Below are 24484 nucleotides of genomic sequence, written 5' to 3'. Positions count from 1 at the left end.
TTGGGTGTTTGAGATTCGAACATCATTCGATTCTTGGACAGTTCAGTGCATTGCGTCCTTGAGCAAGGCCCTTCATTTCACATTGCTGCAGTCTACTCAGCTGGAAAAGAGCACCAGCTGACTTTGGCAACCTTTCCTCTCTCTCCCTCCTGCTGTTACACTTTTGATGTTCCTCTGGATCATGAGCGAGAAGATCAAGAAGATATTTAGGTCTGTTTAGGAGTGTAGAGGTACCTAAGGCAATTAGTTGTTATAGTGTGTTACAAGCTGCCAGTTCAAAGTTACACGAGGGTGACAGCTAAGCCAGCCATTGTTAGAATAATCAAAGTATAGAATAAAATACAAGACAAGACACAGGCCTACCCCTTCTCCTCCTCCTGCACATAACCTCTGTCAACATGAGAAAAGAATTACAAACAGTGGTAACGATAAATAGGTTGACCTTTCTATACTCCAAAACAAAGTATTTGCTTCAAAAATTACATATAATAATATAATAATAAAACATTGTGTACAGTGCTCAGGTGCACTACAACTCATCTAAAGTGTATGTATAGTACATAGGGTAATGTACAAGCGTCAGGAAAAGAACAATGCATGAGTCATGACATACACATATGTGTATGAGTATGGAAGGGGGACAATCAGGTGTAGTTTCGGCGGATTTCGGAAAGCATGAGGGTCTTAAAGGATGCAGTGTCATGGCAGTCAACAACTGATGCAGGCAGTTTGTTCCACGCTTCAGCAACTCTGAGCGTGAAGAAATGTTTCCGAAAGTCATGGGAGCTGTGTTGTTTTCTGACTTTGTAGGCATGTCCACCTGTGTTGGACACATGGAGATCAAAAAGGTGTTCAGTGTTGTTGTTGTTGGTGAGGTGGTTGATAACTTTGTGGGTGTTTACCAAGTCCGTCGCCAGACGCCGGAGCTTCAGTGAATCCATGCCCAGGGAAAATGATCTTCTATGTGACATTAAAATAGTTTTCAAATTCTAAGTGGTTGACATGAGGTTTAAGTGATATCATTCGTGTTATGAAGTCTAAATATCTGCATCTCAGTCTGTGGAGATAACCTGATGTCACTTGGAATTTAACTTTGCTAACCAGTGGTCCTTAATTTCCTACAATTTCATTTTGTCACGCATGGAATTTATTTGTAATCCCATAAAAGCTACAAATATTTGTTGTAACATCCCACCTCTTACTGTAATGTGACTCTCTATCAAGGAATAGGAAGATTTTTATAATAGACATTGCAAAGTAGTTGCTGGTGTGTAACGATGATGGTTTATGGAGAAAATTAAAACACACACACACACAGTGGGGTTCTTTCAGTTTCTGTCAACCAAATCCTCTCACAGCCAAAGGAGAAGATATTTATTCAACATGCCACAAAGTGGGCCGGAACTTGGGATTATGCGATTGGGAAGTGAGCTTCTTTCCACCTGGCCACACCTGTATATATATATATTGGGTCAGCAAGAAAGTAATTTCGTTTTCACAAATAGATAGAGTTACTATTTTTTCGAATGACTTTTGTCAATGTTATGATTTTTTCTCTTTTGACATTTGATAGCCGTTACTTTTAGCTTACTTTAGAAGCAAATTGTGCATAATTTTGTTTACAGCTGTTAGTTCAGTGTCAATTTTAACACGGAGTGCAAAAATGAACATCTTCGCCATATTTTGCTTTTTTTATTTCCGTAAAAGGCAAGAAAGTTGCTGAGGCTCACAAAGAGATGTGTGAAGTTTGTTGCTTAATGGATTGATTGCTTAACAGAACGCACATGTTAGAAATGGTTTTAAAAATTCCATTCTCGAGATTTTTCATTCAAAGATGACCAACATTCTGGTTGACCTATTGTAGATGATGATGACTGAATCAAAGCCATAATTGAATCTGATTGTCATATAACTGTGCGAGAGATTGCAGAGAGGTTAAATGTATCACATGCAACAATTGAAAATCACTTAAAATGTCTTGGACTCATTAAGAAGCTCAATATTTGGGTTCCACATGAATTGAAAGAGATCCACTTAAAACAACGAATTAATATTTGCGATATGCATCTCAAACACAATGAAATTTACCTTTTTTTGAAACGAATCATCACTGGTGATGAAAAATGGATTGTCTACAATAGACCAAGCATAATGAACCAGCACAAACCACATCAAAAATTGAATTGCATCAAAAAAGGTCGTGCTGTGAATTTGGTGGGGTTACAAAGGTGTTGTGTATTTTGAGCTGTTTTCAAGGAACCAAACGATCAATTCAGATGTTTGCTGTCAACAACTAATGAAACTGGAGGAAGTAATCAAAGAAAACGGTCATAATTAGCAAATCGTAAAGGAATTATGTTCCAACATGACAACGCTAGACCAAACACATATTTGCTAACTTGTAAAAAATTACTGGAGCTTGGTTGGGAAGTGATGTCATATCCACCATGTAGCCCTGACCTTGCACCATCAAATTACCATTCATTTCAAAGTTTGTAAAATTCTTTGAAATGGTGAACTTGAAATCATACTTGCTTCATTTTTCAGCTGATAAGGACCAGAATTTCTATGAGTGCAGAATCATGAACCTGCCAGAAAGATGGCAAAAGGTCATCGAGCAAAATGGAAAATATATATTTGATTAAAGTTCATTTTTTTGTATGAAAAAAGATGACTTTTATTTCACACTAAAAGAGCAACAGTAGTTATCTTCCAAAAGGCCACAGATATTGCAACGAGGGAGAGACAGTGATCCAGTGAACTGGAATGGGGGAGCATGTGAAAGGAGACAGTGATCCAGTGAAGTGAGACACTGGTCAAGCAAAGTGAGACACTAGTCCAGTGAAATGAGACACTGGTTCGGTGAAATGAGACAGTGTTCCAATGAAGAGAGACAAAATTCTCAGAAAGTGAGGCAGTACCCCAGTGATGTGAGGCGGTATTCCAGTGAAGTGAGGCGGTATTCCAGTGAAGTGAGGCGGCATGCCAGTGAAGTGAGACGGTACTCCAGTGAAGTGAGACGGTACTCCAGTGAAGTGGGACGGTACTCCAGTGAAGTTGGACAGTACTCCAGTGAAGTGAAACAGTGGTCTAATGTAATGAGACAGTGGTCCAGTGAAGTGAAACTGGTCAAAAGAAGTGATATAGTAGTCCAATGAAGTGAGATGGAGGTCCACTAGAGTGAGAAAGTACTCCGATGAACTGAGACAGTGGTCCAGTGAAGTTAGACATTACTCCAATGAAGTGAGACAGTGGTCCAGTGAAGTGAGACGGTACTCCAATGAAGTGATACAGTAGTCCAATGAAATGAGACAAAGGTCCACTGGAGTGAGACAGTAGACTATTGAAATCAGACAGTGGTCCAATGAAGTGAGACAGTGGTTCAATGAAATGAGACAGTATTCCAATAAAATGAGACAGTATTCCAAAAAATGAAACAGTATTCAAATAAAGTGAGATAGTATTCCAATAAGGTGAGACTGGTCCAAACACATGACAGTACTCCCATGAAGTGAGACAGTAGTCCAATGAAGTGAGACAGTAATCCAGTGAAGTGACACAGTAGTGCAATGATGTGACAGCGTTCTTATGAATTGAGACAGTAGTCCAGTGAAGTGACTCAATAGTGTAATGAAGTGAGACAGTGGTCCAGTGAAGTGAGACATTGCACCCATGAAGCCAGATAGTAATCCTGTGGTGTAAAGCTAATTCCATGCACTGTAATCTTATTCTAATGCAATTAAACAACGGTCCAGTGAGGATGCAATAGACAAAACTCCTGGCAACTGGGAAAGCAAATGTAAAATCCATGTTAAAGTGAGGTTTTTATTGAAATGAAACAAAAGAGAAACAAAAGAATTTTTGCTGCTGGAGCGGAGTGTGGAGTAAAACATTTAGTAAAGTTCAGTTGACTGAAGCATGCCAGCCATTGCTGATTGGTTGGGGAATATTTATGCAGGTGATCCATTCTCTCAAGGAGCTGATTGTGTTTTTATATCACTGTAGTTCTAAACTTGGAATCTGAGTACAGGGTTTCAAACCTGGCCAAATCTGCTTCGTTATCAATTCATTGTTTGATTGTATATTTTTTTTTTTTTTTTTTTTTTACTGAATTTGCTGCATGGCAAAACCATGTGACTGGTGGTCTTAAACTTATGGATTCCATACTGGTATTTATAAAGATTTTAGTCCGATGGTTCTTGCTGTTGCTTGGGCTGTATGTTCACCAGAATTTTCCCAGTGTATGCAGGAATGTTTAGTTCAAATATAGCTTTAATAGATGTATGAATGTGTATAATAAACATGTGTGTGTGTGTGTGTGTACGAGTGTACATACATGTACGGGTGATATGTTAATTAGATTGTCCCAATAGTTTTCCATGTAAGGGAGCAAGGAAATATCTCATTATAATTATGATTATTATATATAAAGGATGTGACTAAAATGTCTCCTAGCACATTTTTCCTTCAGTTAAACTCGAGTAATTTCAATAAGTAATAATTTCAAAAGCAAAATAGAATCTTATCAATATGCCAAAACCTGGGATTGAAACAGCCATTTAGATTTTCACCCCTAACACTCTCTTGGTAGAGCTATTTTGACACTGTGAATGGTGGCTAAATTTATAGTAATATATATTTTACTGTCAGTAAATTAAGAATATTTTACTAGAGTTTACCAAATGAAGTTAAATAATGAAGAGAGACAAAAAAAAAAAAAACTGATTGCAAAGTAAAATGTGAAAACGATTTGTTGTTTCCATCATTTCATACTTTTTCGTTTTTTTTATCTGGAATCTGTATTTCCATCAGTAATAGAAAAAAGATGCCATTGTCTTTTTAACACCAAACACTTACCAGAAGACATGTCAGGCTTTAATAAACACACACAGTGAGTCAGTTACCCATTCTGCAGAAAATAGCAGACAAAACCTCCACAAAGTACACCCTTAAATAGAAGACATACTGAGCAATATACAGGATGGTCCAGCTAAATTTGGTGATTTTTGTTTCTTTTTTTCAGAGAGCAGCTTGATGGAATTTTTCAGAACATTCATAACATCGGGGAAATAATCCTCCTCCATTTGCAGAAACAGAGTTGGGAGAAAATCTATGAAATGTGTTCAAGGTAAACAAAACAGACACAAGAGGTGTAGTAGGCTCCTAGGCAGGTTAACAGGGAAGAGAGATTTCATAGGCAGTGGGTAGAGCAGGGCAGTAAACACTAAGACTGCTTCAAAAACAATCTCCAACATGCAGCTTCAGCCACACACATGCACTGGTCTGGGTAAAAGAGATGTTGAAATCTGAAGGATAATAACATCATCTGGAAGCTTCCACAGAAATAGTAATATTGAAAGGTTCTACTTAAGAAGGGATGAATGAGGTAGAAACTCAATATCAGTGCAGACAGCCATTGAATGTCGTATAGTCTCACACAAACAACACTTCCTTAACAACAACAACAACACCAAAAATACATACATAGAATATTTTACTAGAGTTTACCAAATGAAGTTAAATAATGAAGAGAGACAAAAAAAAACTGATTGCAAAGTAAAATGTGAAAACGACTTGTTGTTTACATCATTTCATACTTTTTCCTTTTTTTATCTGGAATCTGTATTTCCATCAGTTGCCAGCTCCGCCTCGACTGGCTCCAGTGCCAGTGACTCATAAAAAAGCACCATCCATTCGTGGCCGTTGCCAGCGCCGCCTTGGCTGGCTTCCGTGCCGGTGGCACGTTAAAAGCTCCAACCGATCGTGGCCGATGCCAGACCCCACCTGGCACCTGTGCAGGTGGCACGTAAAAAGCACCCACTACACTCAGAGTGGTTGGCGTTAGGAAGGGCATCCAGCTGTAGAAACTCTGCCAGATCAGACTGGAGCCTGGTGCAGCCTCCTGGCTTCCCAGACCCCGGTCGAACCGTCCAACCCGTGCTAGCGCGGAAAACGGACGTTAAACGATGATGATGATGATGATGATAGACTTAATGTTGTAAAGCAAAAAGAACAATGTCCTATATGTCAGTAGTAAGCCCCTTGGGAAGTTGTCTCTTCTTGAGCTGCCATACAACCCCAAAACAGCTGGACTAACAATACCATAAATAGGTTTTATGAAGACACTAATATCAACATGAAGTGCAGCCTCTCTTGGACTGATGACCACTACATCAGATCACACTTTGAAGGCTGTGTGTTTGCAATCCAAGAACAGGAGATTGCTACAAAATACCTGGAGAACAAGATCCAGTGGAGCCATCGGAACCACAAAATGAAACCAATCGATTAAGCCACAGTTATGTGGAGGACATCACATGTGATAAGCAGCTGCCTCAAGTGGAGGTGCAATGGCCCAATGGTTAGGGCAGCGGATTTGCAGTTGGAGGATCATGGTTTCGATTCCCAGACCGGGCGTTGTGTGTGTTTATTGAGCGAAAAACACCTAAAGCTCCACGAGGCTCCAGCTGGGGGTGGTGGCGACCCCTGTTGTAATCTTTCGCTCCAACTTTCTCTCACTCTTTCTTCCTGTTTCCTGTCCCCAACTTCCTACGCAACCGCTGAGCCTGGATGCGCATTCATCCATCTGTCGATGCTCTCGGTGTAGGGGGTTGACCTGCTTTCTCTTCTGCGGGTCTTACGAATAGCAAAGGACCACGTTTCGGACTTCTCTCACTAATGGGACGAAGACCGCTTCGCTCAACAAACAAACAAACAAAGCGGCTGCCTCAAATTGTCATCAAGACACTACCTCTGTATGTGACACGATGTTGCTGCTGAAACAGTATAAAGTGATTGTCTTGGAATAAAGGCAGAGAATCTCCATTATTGATTACATACAAAAACATCAACAAAAAAGAATAGTGGTGGAACATTCCCATTGAAATTTCTAATATTGTTGTTTGTGGCAGACAAGAAAAAGTATGTGCTGACACAGAGGCCAGCTTCTCTGCTGATGTGAATATCTCTTTGAAAATCAGAGACAGAATATACAAGTATGCACAACAGCTCTGAAACCTCCAGCTCTTATATCTAGATTAGAAATTCACATTTATACCAATAATAATTGGTGCACTTGAATTTGTGAATAAATGCCTATGTGATAATGTGGAAAAGTTGACCCTGCAAACACACTCTTCCCCATTGCTCACTACATCTGATGCCTCTTAGGCCCAATTTTTCTCTCAAAACATTTACACTTTTTTTTAGATGGACACTGATGCTGTACATTCTGTGGAACATGCTAGCTTTTTTTCTTCTCTGGTCTTTGCATGTCCTCTACATTCAAGACCCATGTCTCACTGTCATGTAGCGTTACTGTTTCTACACAGGCATTATACAATTTGCCTTTTGCTCCAAGAGAAAGAAGCCTTTCATTAGCAACAGAAGTAGAAGCTCTCTGGATTTTCTCCAGAAGGTTCTGATTCTTGTGATTGTGTTTTCACAGCATCTTCTGATAATTAGGTCACCTAGGTAACAAACAATCTACATCCGCTAAGAATCTTCCTAGCCATTTTGGGTCAATCTATTTCTTGCGCACATCTGTCACAGACAAAGTCTACTTTTTCTGTTAATCCTTTTGCGATTCTTCTGCACCTCTTACGTGTCCTCTGTTTGCACTGGGTTTATTGTAAAGAATTTCTACCAAAACTTTTCCTTGGGTCAAGCAGGTTCATTTTACTGAAGGGAATCCAGTCCTATCTGTTTTCCTGCTAACTAGAACTTTGATCTTTGCTAAATTAACTTTAAGGTCCTTTAATTCCAGGTTTTGCTTCCATACCAGGAACTTCTACAACAAATTAAGCTATATGAACAAGGCCAGAGGAGATCCCATAGGCAGCTAGTCTTAAACTCCTCTGTTATGGCCAGGAACACTATAAGGAATAAGAGGTGAATGAGAACTGAGCTCTGGTAATTAAACTTAATTTGCAACACCTGTGCATATTTATCAGCTTTGTTTTTGTTGGTAATTCTTATCAATAACCTTTAGCAGTAGGCTAAAGATCAGACATAATTTCTTGTGGGCAAGAAATGTAAAATAAAGTTTGATAAACTTTATGAATTCTTATCTTACTGATAGCAACCCTGTATACGGCTTTGACAGCTCTCACCAGCCATTAGTCTACCCTTAATTTCTGCTGCAACCACCAGATTAGTAAGCAAGGGACCCTGTCAAAGACTTTCTCCTTGTCAACAAAATGCCAAGTGGCTTATTTCTAACAAAATACTTCTGCAGTTGCCTTAATATGAAGATAATATTAGTAGTGCTTCTCCCAAGGATAAAACCAAACAGCATCTCTTCCAGGCTCTCTGCAAATTACCATAAAAACCCATGAAATTTACACACTTTTTTCACAAAAATAAAAATAGACTATAAAAGTTGCATAAATTACATGAGTGTTTCCGAAATTTTTTTTGTTGAAAAAATGTACAAAACGTAAACATTTGAACCGGAAGTTGATTCATTTGAAGTGAGAATAGGCTTCAACAGAAAAAATAATGGTTTAATACGCATAATGAAGTTGACTTTTATTTATGCTGGACGGTATAATGCTTACTTTTTCTGTATAAATTTACTAAAACCATTAAATGATGAACTACTTTTTGAAGTCTGACATCTATGCTGGTAAACAGGGCCTGGGCCCTAATTTACATTGCTTGGAGTATCTGCCTATCACAACAGAGCACCATTGACATACATAGTGATATGGATATTCCTGACTGAGAAAACTGTAACGATGTGGATAATCTTGATTGTATGCTTTTAATTTTGTCTCTTCATTACTAAGCACAGTTTTAAGATTTGTCCTACTGTTTCTGCCAATTTCCAACATTGGCTTCATTAACATTAGAATGCCTTCCAGCAGCTCAATTGCTATGTTCAAATGTAATATTCATCATATTTAATTTCTCCTTTGCAGCAAACGATTCACAAGTTCTGCCCATACTCACAATAAGAGTAATGACAAATTTTAAAGTTTGCTTGACATTTTATAAGTGTGAAAGCAATGCAAATTTCGATCCTCCACATCAAAGGTTCCACCAAGAGAAGGCAGAAAAGAATTCTGTTTCCATAATCAGTTTGATCGGTCACCTTCCTCTGTCAGTCGAGAAAAGTGTCATCCAAGCTGATGTCTATTGGTAATTAAGCTTAATTTGCAATACCTGTGCATATTTATCTTATTAATAATTCTTATGAACAACTTTTCCTGCGATTTGAGAAGACGTACAGCAGTTTGCTAAAATCTCTTGGGGGCAACAAATGTAAAATAAAGTTTATGGTAAACAGCACAAACACTATGTAAATTAATAGCTTTTAATGTTAAACAGAAATTATTTTTATTTAATGAAAATTTAATAAAATCTATTCGTAAGTAAGTGAAATTTTGCTAATTACAACTAAATTGAAAACCATTTTTCCTTTGGCTATATCAGCAATTCTGAAAACTTTTAGGTGCGAATTCTACATGAGTAGAAGGTTTTTTTTAACAAATTTTATCCTGAAAATCACCTGCGTAAATTACACAGGTGTGCAAATTATGTAGGTTTTTATGGTAATTGAGTTATAAGTGTTTCTCGAACTTTCGTGACCTGGTCCAGTAATTTGACACCCATGCAAATACTTCAGTTAAGGCATCTCTTTTGCCTTTGTAACAGCTCATCATAATGCTGCTACACCAGTTGTTGGGTATGGTATCATTATTTGAACAAGCTAGACTTGATGATGATGATGATGATAAGAATAATCTTATCATAATGACTAGCAGAAACTGATTTCCAGGTGTTTTTTACTGCAGCATATATAATTAGATTTTGCAAACTGGATTATTACATTAGTGCAGACTTGTGTGGTTGATGCGATGCAGACATGATGAGTAAAAAGTAATAAAAAGTAATGGATTTTTATGCTGTTCATTAATGTACGTGGGTGGGTATATACTTATATACAGGTGTATACATTTATATATACATATAGGTACATCATCATCATCTATATATATATATATTATATATATATATATATATATGTGCTAGCATGGAAAACGGACGTTAAAAGATGATGATGATATATATATATATAGATATATATATATAGATATATATATACACATATATATACATACACATATATATAAACTTTTTATATATATATATAAATTCACACACAACATACAAGTTTATATGTATTTCATCATCAGCTTTTAATGTGTTTTCCATGGTGGCATGGGTTTGACATGATTTTTTTACTGCTGGATGCCTTTCCAAATGCCAACCACTTTACAATGTAGACTGGATGCTTTTTACATGGCACCAGCACTGGCAGGGTCACCAAGTAACTTGCAAGACAAGGACCCTTTGAGAGGGGAGGCGGAATTGGAGGATATCTCGTGCCAGATGTGACAGAGACAGAAAGAGGTGTCTTGTAGAGGAGGCACATGGTTACCCAGCCAGAGACAGAGAGATTGATATATATATCTCACGGTGACCAACCAGGCTATCAGATGTTGCTACACATCGCTGGTCACAATGCACTTGGCATTGTTTTAGCCTTCGAATGACGCCACCCCGCTGGCTAAGTGAGCAGGCCAACAGAAGAAAGAGTGAGAGAAAGTTGTGGTGAAAGAATACAGCAGGGATTGCCACCACCCCCTGCCAGAGCCTTGTGGGGGCTTTAGGTGTTTTCGCTCAATAAACACTTACAATGCCCAGTCTGGGAATTGCAACTGCGATCCTACGACCGCGAGTCCACTGCCCTAACCACTGGGCCATTGCATCTCCATATATATATATATATATATATATATACTAGCAGTATCGCCCAGCGTTGCTCGGGTTTGTAAGGGAAATAACTATATAAGCATTTTTAGAGAGTTATAGCCAAAAAATAGCAAAAAAAATGCATTAAAAATGGAAAAAAAATGATGGTAAATTTTTTTTTAAATCGTTGACTCATCGTAGACATTTTTAGAGAGTTACTTCCCTTATATAATAGCGAAAAAATGCATTAAAATGGAAAAAAATTATGGTAAATTTTTTTTTAAATCGTAGACTCATCGTAGACGCGCGCTAATACCCAGAAGGGCTCGATATGAATCACGACTATAAGAGACCCGGTTTTGGTTACACTGCACCGCAAAATGTGGGAGTAGTTAGGAATCTAAATCATAGGAGACAGACACACAACTTGACTTTTATATATAAAGATATATATATATATATATTATATATATTTGTAGGTTATGTATTATATGCTGCACATTAATACCATCCTCAACTACTGCAAGAATAAAAGTACAAAAGACAGAAGCAATTAAAGAAGAAAGAAAAAGAAACAACAAACTTCTGAAAGTTACAGAAAGAAAACTAAAGCGAGATCCCTATAGGAGAAGGAATTAGCTAGGAGTAATCCCCTATAATAAGGAATTGTTGACCTGAAGGAGGCTTTTGAGGATTCCCAACACTGTAATGTGGTGATCACTAAGAAATCTAAGATTAGATGAATGGCTTTGGAGAGAGCACTATAGGCACCATATTGTGCATGCGAATAGTGTGAGCACCGTCAAACAAAAACAACTGTAGCCTCCTGAAGATGTCGGTCAGCCTGCACCGCACTTCATCAAGAACTCTATGTTGAAAGGTTTCTTCTGTTTGAAAGAGGGGAGCTGTCAGCAAGGTGCGAGGTAAGAATAAGTTTATCAAAGAATTTAGCAGATAGACAGGGGTCAGTCAGGCCTCAGTTCGCAACCATACAGACTGACCAGGCAATTCAAGAAAGTTCACCAGATATTATCATTCTTGACATGTCAAAAAAGTGCATCATGATAGATGTGGCTGTGTCTGCTGATATGAATGTAGCAATTAAAGAACAAGAGAAAATAAGAAAATACCAGGACTTGGTGAGGGAAATGTGAAGACTGAAGGGTTCTGGGTGCCATTTAGGTACCATTACCAATAGACCTGATGGTTTCCTAATTGAGATTGGTGGAACTGTGAGAGCTGCATTAATACAGAAATCTGCTCAATTAGGAACAACCAGAATTGTTTAAAAGGTCCTTGGTTGCTAAAGGAAACTGTTTGTGGCCCAGTATCAAGAATATTGATTCCAAATGCAACATGCACAAAAAGTTAACTTTTTGTTACAATGTAATTACGAAGGAACTATAAATGACCTTGGAATGGCTGGCTAATGGGATCACTTCTTTTGCCCCCTAAAAATGACAAAACAATAAAAACCCTAAGAATTACAGACCCATAACACACCTTATAACAATGTACAAGTACCTTACATCTGTCCAAATGGAACACTCATATGCTTCCCTCATTAACCCTTTAGTGTTTAAACCGGCCATATCCGGCCCAAATATTCTACATTCAAACTGGCCATATCCAGCCTATCACACCTAACCTACAGTGACATTCTAAAAATAAACAATGACATCATCGAAACCCCAAAGCTAGAAGATAATGCATGATTAACTCAAAACAATTTGAGTGAAAAAGTATTACATTTAACAGAGTAATCTGAACACCAAAGGGTTAATCAACATCTTCCATGATGAAGAAAAAGACTGTAAACAAAATGATTCTCGGAGTTTGTCACAACAAGAAAAAACCTCTTTCAGTGGCCTGGAACAGACTGCAAGAAGGCCTTTGATAATCTTTCTTGCAGCTTGATAAAGGAATGTTTGGAGATGTTCAAATGTATAAATGTTGGACAAGAGAATATTAATTGTGGAATGCTTCAAGGAGAATCATTATCTCCTTTGTTATTCTGCTTAGCACTGATTCCTCTAAGTATACTCATGAATGAAACAGATAATGACAAATTATGGATACAAGGTGAAGGGGAAAATAACCATCTCCTCTATATGGATGACTTACAATTTATTGATGATATCAAACTGGAACTTGGGTTGGAGAAATATACCAGGGCTGCATTTGTCAAGAGAAAAATATCAAATACATGCAGCATCGCCCTAAATAGAGACACCAAGATAGAAGAATTAGAACCAGAGGGTAGTCTTAAGTATTTAAGAATAAGTGAAGGAGATGGGATTAAACATTCATTGATCGGAATCGAAATCGAAATTGGAATTGAAATTGAACCAATCCTATGACTGGCACCCGGCAGATGCCAGGACCCCTGGACTGGAGATACGTAAAAAGCACTATCCGAAGCGTCGCCGATGCCAGCACCGCCTCGACTGGCTTCCGTGTCGGTGGCACGTAAAAAGCACCATCCGAATCGTGGCCGAAGCCAGTGCTGCCTCGACTGGCTTCCGTGCAGGTGGCACGTAAAATGCACCAATCCGACCGTGGCCGATGCCAGCCTCGCCTGGCACCAGTGCAGGTGGCACGTAAAATGCACCCACTACACTCACGGAGTGGTTGGTGTTAGGAAGGGCATCCGGCTGTAGAAACATTGCCAGATAAGACTGGAGCCTGGTGCAGCCTTCTGGCTTCCCAGATCCCCAGTCGAACCGTCCAACCCATGCTAGCATGGAGAACAGACGTTAAACGATGATGATGATGATGATGAGACAAAAGATAAAGAAGGAGTACCATGAGAGAGAAAGAACTATTCTGAAAACCAAGTTGAATGTCAGAAACAAAACTGAGGCCATAAAGATACTTGCTATACCTGTAATCACATATACCTGTAATCACATATACCTTCCATGTTATAAGCTAGTCTCTCTCTGAGATTAATAAAGTTGCCGTCAAAATCCAAAAGCTGATGTAACTGCATTGTATGCATCACCCCAAAGGAGGCAGACAAAATATACCTCCCGAAAAAAGAAGGTGTTCAGTGGTTAACACAATCTTAACTCTCATTGAAGACTGCAACCATGGGACTGTGTGCCTACCTGGAAGAAACAAATGACTGGATGTTAAAGCTGGTTCCGAAACCTGAAGATATTAAAAAGTTGAAAGGCAGCGAGCTGGCAGAACCGTTAGCACGCCAGGCGAAATGCGTAGCCGTATTTCGTATGCCGTTACGTTCTGAGTTCAAATTCTACCAAGGTTGACTTTGACTTTCATCCTTTCGGGGTCGATAAATTAAGTACCAGTTATGCACTGGGGTCGATATAATCGACTTAATCCATTTGTCTGTCCTTGTTTGTCCCGTCTGTGTTTAGCCCCTTGAGGGTAGTAAAGAAATAGATATTAAAAAGCTGAACTCAGTGACGTGAAATGAAAAAATCTACCTTCAAAAAATATAACTAAATGAATCAGCAGCCAAAGAAAATGTCACCTGAACCAACAAGGCAAAACTAATCAAACCAGCCTCCAATATATTGAGGAGAAATGAGAGCAGCACGGCAAATACCTGAGAAGAGCCAGGGACCCTGATGTAGATCAAACCTTTATACATCAGTGGCTGACATGCTCTGGTTTCAAACCCAGAAATTGAGGGGTATATCATTGCTGCTCAGGACCAGTCCCTTCCAATTAGGAATTACCAGAGTAAAGTCCTAAAATATGAAAGCAGAGTGCCATGTATGTGAAGACCATCCAGAGATAATGAAGCACACAATCTCTGGGTACAGTTGACTGGCATCAACAGAATGCTTGCAAAGACAGAACACCTCAGTGCATACGCAGGTCAATATGCTGCACATGCAACTTCCCCCATAAAAATAACTGGTGGAAACACAAGCCAGCACAAGTTGCCCAGAATGCCAAGGCCGCCACTTCCCTTTGGAATTTCAGTGTTCTGATTGAGAAATCCAGGCTAACTGACCAGATATGGAAGCACTCCGTCGGTTACGACGACGAGGGTTCCGGTTGATCCGATCAACGGAACAGCCTGCTCGTGAAATTAACGTGTAAGTGGCTGAGCACTCCACAGACACGTGTACCCTTAACGTAGTTCTCGGGGATATTCAGCGTGACACAGAGAGTGACAAGGCCGGCCCTTTGAAATACAGGTACAACAGAAACAGGAAGTAAGAGCGAGAGAAAGTTGTGGTGAAAGAGTACAGCAGGGATCACCACCATCCCTGCCGGAGCCTCGTGGAGCTTTAGGTGTTTTCGCTCAATAAACACTCACAACGCCCGGTCTGGGAATTGAAACCGCGATCCTATGACCGCGAGTCCGCTGCCCTAACCACTGGGCCATTGCACCTCCACACTGACCAGATATCAATAATTTTGAAAAGACTTGTCTTTTAATCGTTGCAGTTCCAGCTGACAAAAACACATCTTGGAAAACATTTGAGAAACTGAGCAAACATAAGAACCGAGAGATTGAAATCAGAAGAAAATGGCATTTCAATGCCAAGACATTATCCTTTATGATTCTCTTGTGTTGAGACAGCATTCACCCGGAGTGGGTTGAGCTGGCTTCATTCATCCTCAATGCTGCATCTCTCACAAACACTGACCAGACCTGGCGATTTGAGGCTAACGACCACATGATCTCCAACCACTCCTTATTCCAGCGGCGAACGCCATAGATATGGGGGCCTAGGTTGGGTTCCAGATCAGCCTTGGCAGTCATCAACCAGGTTTTTCGTTGTCCACCACATCGCTTTCACCAACCCTGAAGGGGAGCTGGGGCAATTGCTTCACAGATGAATCCTCCTGGTTGATGACGGAGAGCATAACCCAGCCAATGCAGAATTCTCGTTAGGATGACTTGTCAGAGGAAGGTGATTTTGCACTGGTGTCACACCAAATTGTTGGAGACAAAGTGATGCCATCGGATACGAAGGATGTGGCGTAGACAGAGGTGATCGAAGGATACTAGTCCATTATTATTGGAGTACATGGAATTATATTAAAAGGAGCAATCAAATGTGGAGACCAAATCCCTGGCAGCCCCAAAATAAGCAAATTACAAAAGATAATACTCATGGCTCCCCACAGAGTCTATATAAATTCTTCTCCATGGAAATGCAACCTTATTTTTTATCTTTTTTTTTCTTCCACAGACTTCATTGTTTTCAGTTGTATGGCACCTTACCAGTTTGCATCTTTAGACGCAAAACCTTGTTGCCCCTTGACATCTCTGGTTGAGATTTGAGTGCAAATTGCACAAATTAAAACAAAGTCTGGAGTACAATGTCAGGCCTCCCCAACAGTTGGCATTTATCCGCCAGGCACAGGATGTCACACACGAACTGAATAAATAATGAGAGTTGTGAAAGCTATATACAGAGATATTATCAGAAAGGTGAGAATTGGTAAACATGAAGGTAGGTGCCCAAGTTTCAATTCTCAGCCCCCTCCTGTTTATTAAAGTCTTCAAGGTCATATCAGAAGAGTTTAAGATCTGCTGCCCGTGGGAACTTCTACATGCTAAATGACCGAGTTCTCAGAGCGGTATGTCGAAGAAAGCAAAACCTAGAATTGACAGAAATTAAAGTAAATTTGAAGATGCAGAAAAACAGTTGAAAGGAATTCTGTATCATCATCGTTTAACGTTTGTTTTTCCATGCTGGTATGGGTTGGATGGTTCAAGCGTACACAAGGGTGCAGGGGTTAGAAAGAAGCAGGTGGAGGAAGAAGAATTGTTGTCTGTAAGAAAACAAGTGAAATGAATTCTTATAAAATGTTCAGAAGGTTCTCCTATTGAAGATGCTGATGGCTTCTGTTATGTAAACGATCAAAATAGCAGCAGAGAAGGGTTTCTGAAAACATTACTAAAATGGAGAATGGGGTAAAAGTTTAGAGAAATATAAGCATTGAATGGAAAAGGTACAGGAAGGTAGAAGAGAGATGAGACGTGCATGCTTTACTGGATGTGTAATGGTAACATGAATGAACAACGAAGGATAAATAATCTGCAAGAAAAACTGGATGTAAGAAGAATCAGCTGCCATTTGTAAAAGAGGAGATTGTATGCAAATGTCTGTTGAGTAAGGAAATGTTAAGTAATCTATGAAAGGAACCTAAGGGAGGGGAAGATGAAAGAAGACTTGGGAAGAAGAAGTGGGGTCTGGTTTCAGGATATGAAGATCTGAAGAAGTGGGGGCTGGTTTCAGGATATGAAGATCTGACGATGACAAAAGTCAGCAACGTGTGATGAAATATTTGTTGTATTATTGATGTTTTGTTGAACTCCTGCAATAACGATTGATGATGATGATGATGACAATAAAGAACCATAATCGTAGCTCTGAGATTAAGATATCACTCTTGAAAGAAATGCTAATAGATTAATAAACAAGAGTGTCTTTATTTTTTTGAGAATTCCTGGTATTTTCTGCTCATTTCCTTTTGTCTCTCGAGTTCTATGTAAATATAGAAAGCCATTAAAACTATTCTTTTAACCAATTTATTGCAAACTCAGCACTAAACTAATCTTAAGTTAGTCTGTCAATGGGAAAAATTGCTGGTGCAAACATCTTAGTTTTCTTTCAACTTTCCCATTTTTGTCTTATTTAGATATTAATTTATGATCAATATGGTTTTGTTTTCTTTGGTCTCCCAGTTAATTTGCTTTATTTCTCCCTTCAAACACTGCAAATGGAAATACATTTGAGAGGAAAAAAGAGAAAAGAAAATAGCAATTTTTGAGAACACTATGAATTAAACATAGCATGTAGGTGTGTATTTTGAGGCCTCGGTTTTCTTTTGAATGGTACAAGTAGTTGTACCAGTAAACAGAAAAGAAGAAACCTAGTTGACTGAGTGTTGTCAGGAACTTAGTTATGACCAAAGTAATTAAGTTGATTATGTAATATCTGATTAGCAAAAAGTCTAAGACAAAATTATCTGCTGTGACTATTTACCAGGCATAACCAGTCTGGAATGTTTTGAAGTCAGCTAGAAGGAGTCTACTTTGTAAGACTGTTCGAATCAACAGTTAAAATGAAGTAGAAGCCAGTTAATAGTAATAACAGAGTGAAAACAACGGAATGAATTAACAATGAAGATAATGGAAAAAACACCGAAAATTTAGAAATAGTTTTTAGAAATTTGAAGTGAGATTCTGTGCGACCCATGCAAGCATGGAAAAGTGAGCATTAAATGAAGACGGCAATGATGATGAGACTATAATTAAAAGAAAAAAAAATTACTGGATATTCATGAATCATAGGTCTGCTGGATCAATGTTACATAAAGTTTCACAACAGCCTCTAAAATTTTCTATATTTTATTGGCCTCCATGCCGGTGGCACGTGGCCGTTGCCAGCTTCGTCTGGTCTCTATGCCGGTGGCACGTAAAAAACACCATCCAATCGTGGCCGTTTGCCAGCCTCCCCTGGCACTGTGCCGGTGGCACGTAAAAAGCACCCACTACACTCATGGAGTGGTTGGTGTTAGGAAAGGCATCCAGCCGTAGAAACATTGCCAGATCAGACTGGGCCTGGTGCAGCCTTCTGGCTTCCCAGACCCCAGTTAAACCGTCCAACCCATGCTAGCATGGAAAGCGGACGTTAAACGATGATGATGATGATGATTGAATTATTGTTAATAACCAATGAAATGACTTTTTGATGATGTTATGGAGATGAAAGGAAGGAGAAAAGAGATGAGGGAGTGGTGATACCAGGTGTGTTTCTGTTAAGAGGAAGCAACATAATTAAAATGGAATTAGTAGAATCAAGGACTGAAATTATGTTGTAGACTTGATTCAGAACATCTGTAAACTGTCTGTTTGGGAAGACTGTGTGTCTTGTTTAAGAAATATGTGCTTTCTGTAGATTATGCAGAAGTGTAGCAGTAATCAATAGCAGCGTGGAAGGTGTAAGCCATTTAAGAAACACACAAAAACCGTTTGATTCACTTCAACATTTAAATTTAACGACAAATTTAATTAAATATGAATGTTGAAGTGAATCTAACGGTTTTTTGTGTGTTTCTTAAATGGCTTACAAACACCTTCCACACTGCAATTGCTTTCGTTCCAGCACACGATCTCAGATCAGGTCACTTGCTATGCAAGTACATCTCTGTATCAGTAATGTTGTTAAGAATGCTAATTAAGAAACTCATCTAATAACATTTACAAAAGCAAACGTTTTTCTACTAATGATCAGTGAAATCCCTGAAGTTTTGAGTCAATGGCAGCATGGAAATCATGGACTGTGGGGTAAGTCCAAAAGATGGATGTTCTTTGGATGAAAAACTGGATATGATGGTTAGTGAAGAGGTGGGGGGTGAAGACATAAAAAATGGTGACAGAAAAAGAAGAGACATGTGAGTTGAGAGTGGCTAAGATGATCAACCAATTCCAAAGAACAGAGACTGCTGTAATAGCAATAGAAGAGGCAGAGAGAGGAGACAGGTGTGCAAGTAAGGGGTTGAAATTGCATCCATTAAAATAGGGATACTGACCCTGTTGAAGCATCTCTGCAGGAAATATATTTGTAAACAACTACTTGTAACCACACACACAGGTTTCAAATTCCACATCACACACAGACATATCGAAATGAAAATATTTGGTATTACTTCTCAATGGATACAAGATGAAGGTACATTGACAAGAATTCAAAATTTTATCTATTTATTGATTTTACAAATTAGTAGAACAACCGTTACACTTGATGGGGATGGGAAAAATGCTAAGCTGTTAACGGAGGAAATTTAGACAGAGAAAGAAAACAGTCTACAAGAACTACAAACTTTCCTCAAAAAATCCATTCTTGAACAGATAATACTCAAAAAACATCTAAAAGGCACTTCCTTGGGATGTTGACTCTTTAAGCATTCCTTTATTTAAAGACATTTTCCCAAAGAGGAGGAATTAATCTGCTGAAACGTCAGTTCAAGTATGAAAATTTGTGCCACAAGTGTTGATGGAAAGACAAAATAGCAGCAGAGATTTTTTAATTTCAGCACCATAACATTTGAGTTTAGTTTTCTATTTTAGGAAAGGAAATGCTGCTCTGTAAATGAGAATTAGGAAAAGAGTTGCTGAAAGAATTTGCTTTAAATAACAAATACAGTGGTTCCAAAACTTTTTATGCAGACACACAGACTTCAATATATAAATGTATAAATGGAATACAAGTTTTATATATTTAGAGATGTACATAAATGAGTGAGTTTTATATAGACACAGACATATATATATATATATGTCTGTGTCTATATAAAACTCACTATATATATATATATATGGAAGAATTATATATTGATACAAATGTATAAATGGAAGAAGATTTTAAACAGATGCAAGCATGTACGTGTGTGGTTGATTCTATCAACATTTCTATAATCTAATAATGTTATGTATAAAAGATACAAGTCTCTGATGATTTGATCAATCTTAATTCTATGATTTACATTACATACCTAATAATCACCTTATATTTATGAAATATATGTAAGATGGTGTAAGTGAATATCTTTTATGTTTTGTTTTATTGTCATCATTTAACGTCTGCCTTCGAAGCTGGCACGGGTTGGATTGTTTGATAAGAAGCTGGCCAGGTAGAAGACTGCACCAGACTTCTGTCCCTGTTTTTGGCACTGTTTTTACTGCTCGATGTCCTTCCTAACACCAACCACTCTGCTGAGTGGACTGAGTGTTTTTTTATGTGGCGCCAGCACAGGTAAGGTTAGTTTTGGCATGGCTTTTTCAACACCTGGATTCCCTTCCAAACGTCAATCACTTTCCAGTGTGGACTGACAGGGTCAACTAAGTAGCCTGCAAGACAAAGATGTTTTGAGAGAGGATGTGGCATTGAAAGGAAGCAGTCTTGTGCCAGATGTGTGTGTGTTTTATATTTGCACCATTCACAAAATTGGTATTATATAAGTTGTATCCTTTTATGCCCCTTAACTTAGTGGTGTCACAAACAAAGATCAAAAAAATCAGAATTGGGTTTGAAAAGATTGATTGCGATCTTGAAGACATTGCCCCAGCATGGCCAAAATCTAATAGCTGAAACCAATAAAAGAATAAAAGGTTTTGTCTTCTTGGATTAAAAAATATTTGGATTCTGGATGAATTCTGGTTTGGTTATAGATTTGTCACAGGTTGATTACTGTTCGTTCCCTGTGGTTCCATAAGTGGGAGAATAACAAAAGGTGTTGGTGTACTCAACCTCTGAAATCTTGCATTTCCTTGGCTGAGATCTCTCTTGTGAGTAGACTCCTGGAGGTTATGCACCCAGGTTTTATCCAGAGGATAGGTGTGTGTTGGCATTGAGAGCTGAGAAACCAAATGCTGACAGAGTTACAATCTCCCTTCCAAAATGGTATCTTTCATGTTACTGTAGAATAATTCAACTGTGAGGCTGTGTATTCCTGAATCTTGATCAAGTCAGAGAGCCAGCATGTGACAGGGAGTTGGGCAGTGAAGCTGCACCAGTACCAGATACAGGATTTACAGGCTGAGTAAACTGAAGTGCTCAACAACACAATGTAGCAATTAGATGAGGAATCAAACCCACCACCCTATCACCCTATCAGATCCAACACACTGACCTCAAGAACATATGTTAGAAACTCAGACAAAATTAATGTTTTGGCCTTAGGATTTTATCGCTGATCATTTTCAAGGTTTAATGAAAGTAATATCGTTTGTGACAAGGAGTTTCTTATTCTAGACATAGAGAACTCCTTACTGCTTCACCTGAATTTTGTATAGTTGCTGTGCAATCATCGTCATTTAATGTCCATTGTCCATGCTGGCATGGGCTGGATGGTATGACCAGAGCTGGCAAGCTGCACCAGACTCCAGTCTGATTTGACATGGTTTCTATGGCTGGATGCCCTTCCTAATGCCAACACTGGGTGTTTATTGTATGGTCGGCATACAATAGAGAGAACAGAGTTGGTATATATTTGGCCAATTGCTTGACCAATGAACTCTAGTGGAGTTTCTATTAGGGGTATTAGAGCCCAAAACAAGATAAAACTCCACCGGTTTCGATACTTCTCAATGGTTTAAGGAGTATAAAATAAAGATGATAAATCTAAAATCAAGCAACTTTCAACAAATAAAAACTTGGTAATTTAAAAAAAATATATATAGACAAAACCACCTGGAAACTATATAACTGATATCTATGCAATGAAAGAGAACAGCCGAAAATAAATTGATAAAACATAATCTTTTGATTTTGTATTGAAAATATATCAACTAATCATTCTTCCAAATGTTTTACAGAAAATGTGGTTTGCTACAACCAATACTAACAATAAAACAAAGATTTCCTCTAGAAGATCATCAAAGAGTTTAGTAAACAACCTTCAGATGGATGCCGTATTTTCACAAACTGGTTCACTATTCTTAATACTTGAAATTCTTATAAGGATAAACTCAAATTGATAACATGATTGTCTTACCATTTCTGTTTATAATCCTGGTACAATATGTCCCACATATACATACTAAAAAAGGAGTCCTGCCACCACCCTGCAAAAAAAAAAAATGTATTTATAGTTGTAGTTTATAAAAGATATCAGGCAATAGTGATAAAGTACGAAGGGGACAGAGGACAGAGGGACACACATTACGTAAGACAAGAGGGTGCAATGGTGCAGTTTATAAGCAACAAGGGGACAGAGTAATGAGATTTCTAAAGCAGACACAGTGGAACACAAGAGGATACAGTCATTTAGTTGTTATAAAGATTGGCAAAGTGGACACAGTGGGGACAGTTTACAAAAACACAGAAAGACAAAGGCATATAGTTTATAGGAGACAGGAAGATACAATAACACGGTTTATAGGTGACAGGAGGACACAGTGGCACAGTTTATAGGTGACGGGAGGACACAGTGGCACAGTTTATAGGTGACAGGAGGGCACAGTGGCACAGTTTATAGGTGACGGAAGGGCACAGTGGCACAGTTTATAGGTGACGGGAGGACACAGTGGCACAGTTTATAGGTGACGGGAGGGCACAGTGACAGTTTATAGGTGACGGGAGGACACAGTGACACAGTTTATAGGTGACGGGAGGACACAGTGGCACAGTTTATAGGTGACGGGAGGACACAGTGGCACAGTTTATAGGTGACGGGAGGACACAGTGACACAGTTTCTAGGTGACGGGAGGACACAGTGACACAGTTTATAGGTGACGGGAGGACACAGTGGCACAGTTTATAGGTGACGGGAGGACACAGTGGCACAGTTTATAGGTGACGGGAGGGCACAGTGGCACAGTTTATAGGTGACGGGAGGACACAGTGGCACAGTTTATAGGTGACGGGAGGACACAGTGACACAGTTTATAGGTGACGGGAGGACACAGTGGCACAGTTTATAGGTGACGGGAGGACACAGTGGCACAGTTTATAGGTGACAGGAGGACACAGTGGCACAGTTTATAGGTGACGGGAGGAGACAGTGGCACAGTTTATAGGTGACAGGAGAACACAGTGGCACAGTTTATAGGTGACAGGAGGGCACAGTGGCACAGTTTATAGGTGACAGGAGGACACAGTGGCACAGTTTATAGGTGACGGGCAGGCACAGTGGCACAGTTTATAGGTGACGGGAGGACACAGTGGAACAGTTTATAGGTGACGGGCAGGCACAGTGACACAGTTTATAGGTGACAGGAGGACACAGTGGCACAGTTTATAGGTGACGGGAGGACACAGTGACACAGTTTATAGGTGACAGGAGGACAGTGGCACAGTTTATAGGTGACATGTCAAAATTATAGAAAGAAATCACTTTAGTCACCCCGAACCTTAAATACCAAATCTGCAAAACACTACATTTGCAAAACTTCATCTACTCATGTACCTTGAACGCCACATTTGCCACCTTAAACATTACATGTGGAATCATGGCTAGTGTAGTTGTGAGGGAATAACAATCACAAGTCACTACTGTAACACCAAGAGGTAAAGGAAAGGGAAAATCAGGGCTAGAAATCATTATCTCGTTTGTCGTCAATAAAGAAGGGAGTTTAGTATTCAGTTGTTAATACATCAAAAGGAAGAGAAAAGAGAAGGGAGGCTGCCTTTAATCTCATCCTTCACAACAAACAGGGGTCAGTTTCTTGCTTCATGTTATTTTATCCACTTTAAAAGAAGAGTTGGTTCATCATCATCAGTTAACATCTGTTTTATCTGCTGGCATGGATGGGAGCTGCACCAGGTTCCGATCTGATTCGGCAAGGTTTCTCCAGCTGTGTGCCCTTCTTAATGCCAACCAATCCAAGAGTGTAATGGGTGCCTCTGACCTGACACATGCCACGACTATGGGCTCACTTGGCTAGACAGATCTACACAAGCATGGTGTATCACCAAAGGCCTTGGTCACCTGCCATTGACTCTATGATGCCCAATACTCAAATGGCACCAGCATGGATATCAGTCAGACAGCATTGGTGCCAGCCACGACTACAATTTCACTCGGCTTGACAGGTCTTTGCAAGCACAGCATATCACCCAACATTTGAAGGGTGCTTTTTACATGCCAGTTATGCAACACTGGGCATTGGTCATTATTATGATCTCATTTGGCTTGAAAGGTCTTCTCAAGCATGGCATACTGTCAAAAGTCTCGGGTTATGGGAGATATTTAATAAGGTAAAAGGGTAAAGACCCCCTTTGG

The 24484-nt window shown here is 39.1% G+C and overlaps 1 protein-coding gene across 5 annotated transcripts in view; it reads right to left on the bottom strand.

Moving 5' to 3' along the window:
- The window catches only part of LOC115210107 (calcium uniporter protein, mitochondrial), a 208327-nt gene that overhangs the window by 105928 nt on the left and 77915 nt on the right, over window positions 1-24484 (bottom strand). For 4 of the 5 annotated variants that reach the window (XM_029778633.2, XM_029778632.2, XM_029778636.2 and 1 more), the window contains exon 2: window positions 22255-22324. The exons of the other annotated variant lie outside the window; for it this stretch is intronic. In XM_029778633.2, the coding sequence (XP_029634493.1) occupies window positions 22255-22324 (70 nt within the window). The remainder of the gene's footprint in view (window positions 1-22254; window positions 22325-24484) is intronic. 5 annotated transcript variants of the gene reach the window in all.

The sequence above is a fragment of the Octopus sinensis genome, linkage group LG1 (genome assembly GCF_006345805.1).
Source record: "Octopus sinensis linkage group LG1, ASM634580v1, whole genome shotgun sequence".
NCBI lineage: Eukaryota > Metazoa > Mollusca > Cephalopoda > Octopoda > Octopodidae > Octopus > Octopus sinensis.
This window is presented reverse-complemented; position numbering and strand designations above follow the sequence as displayed.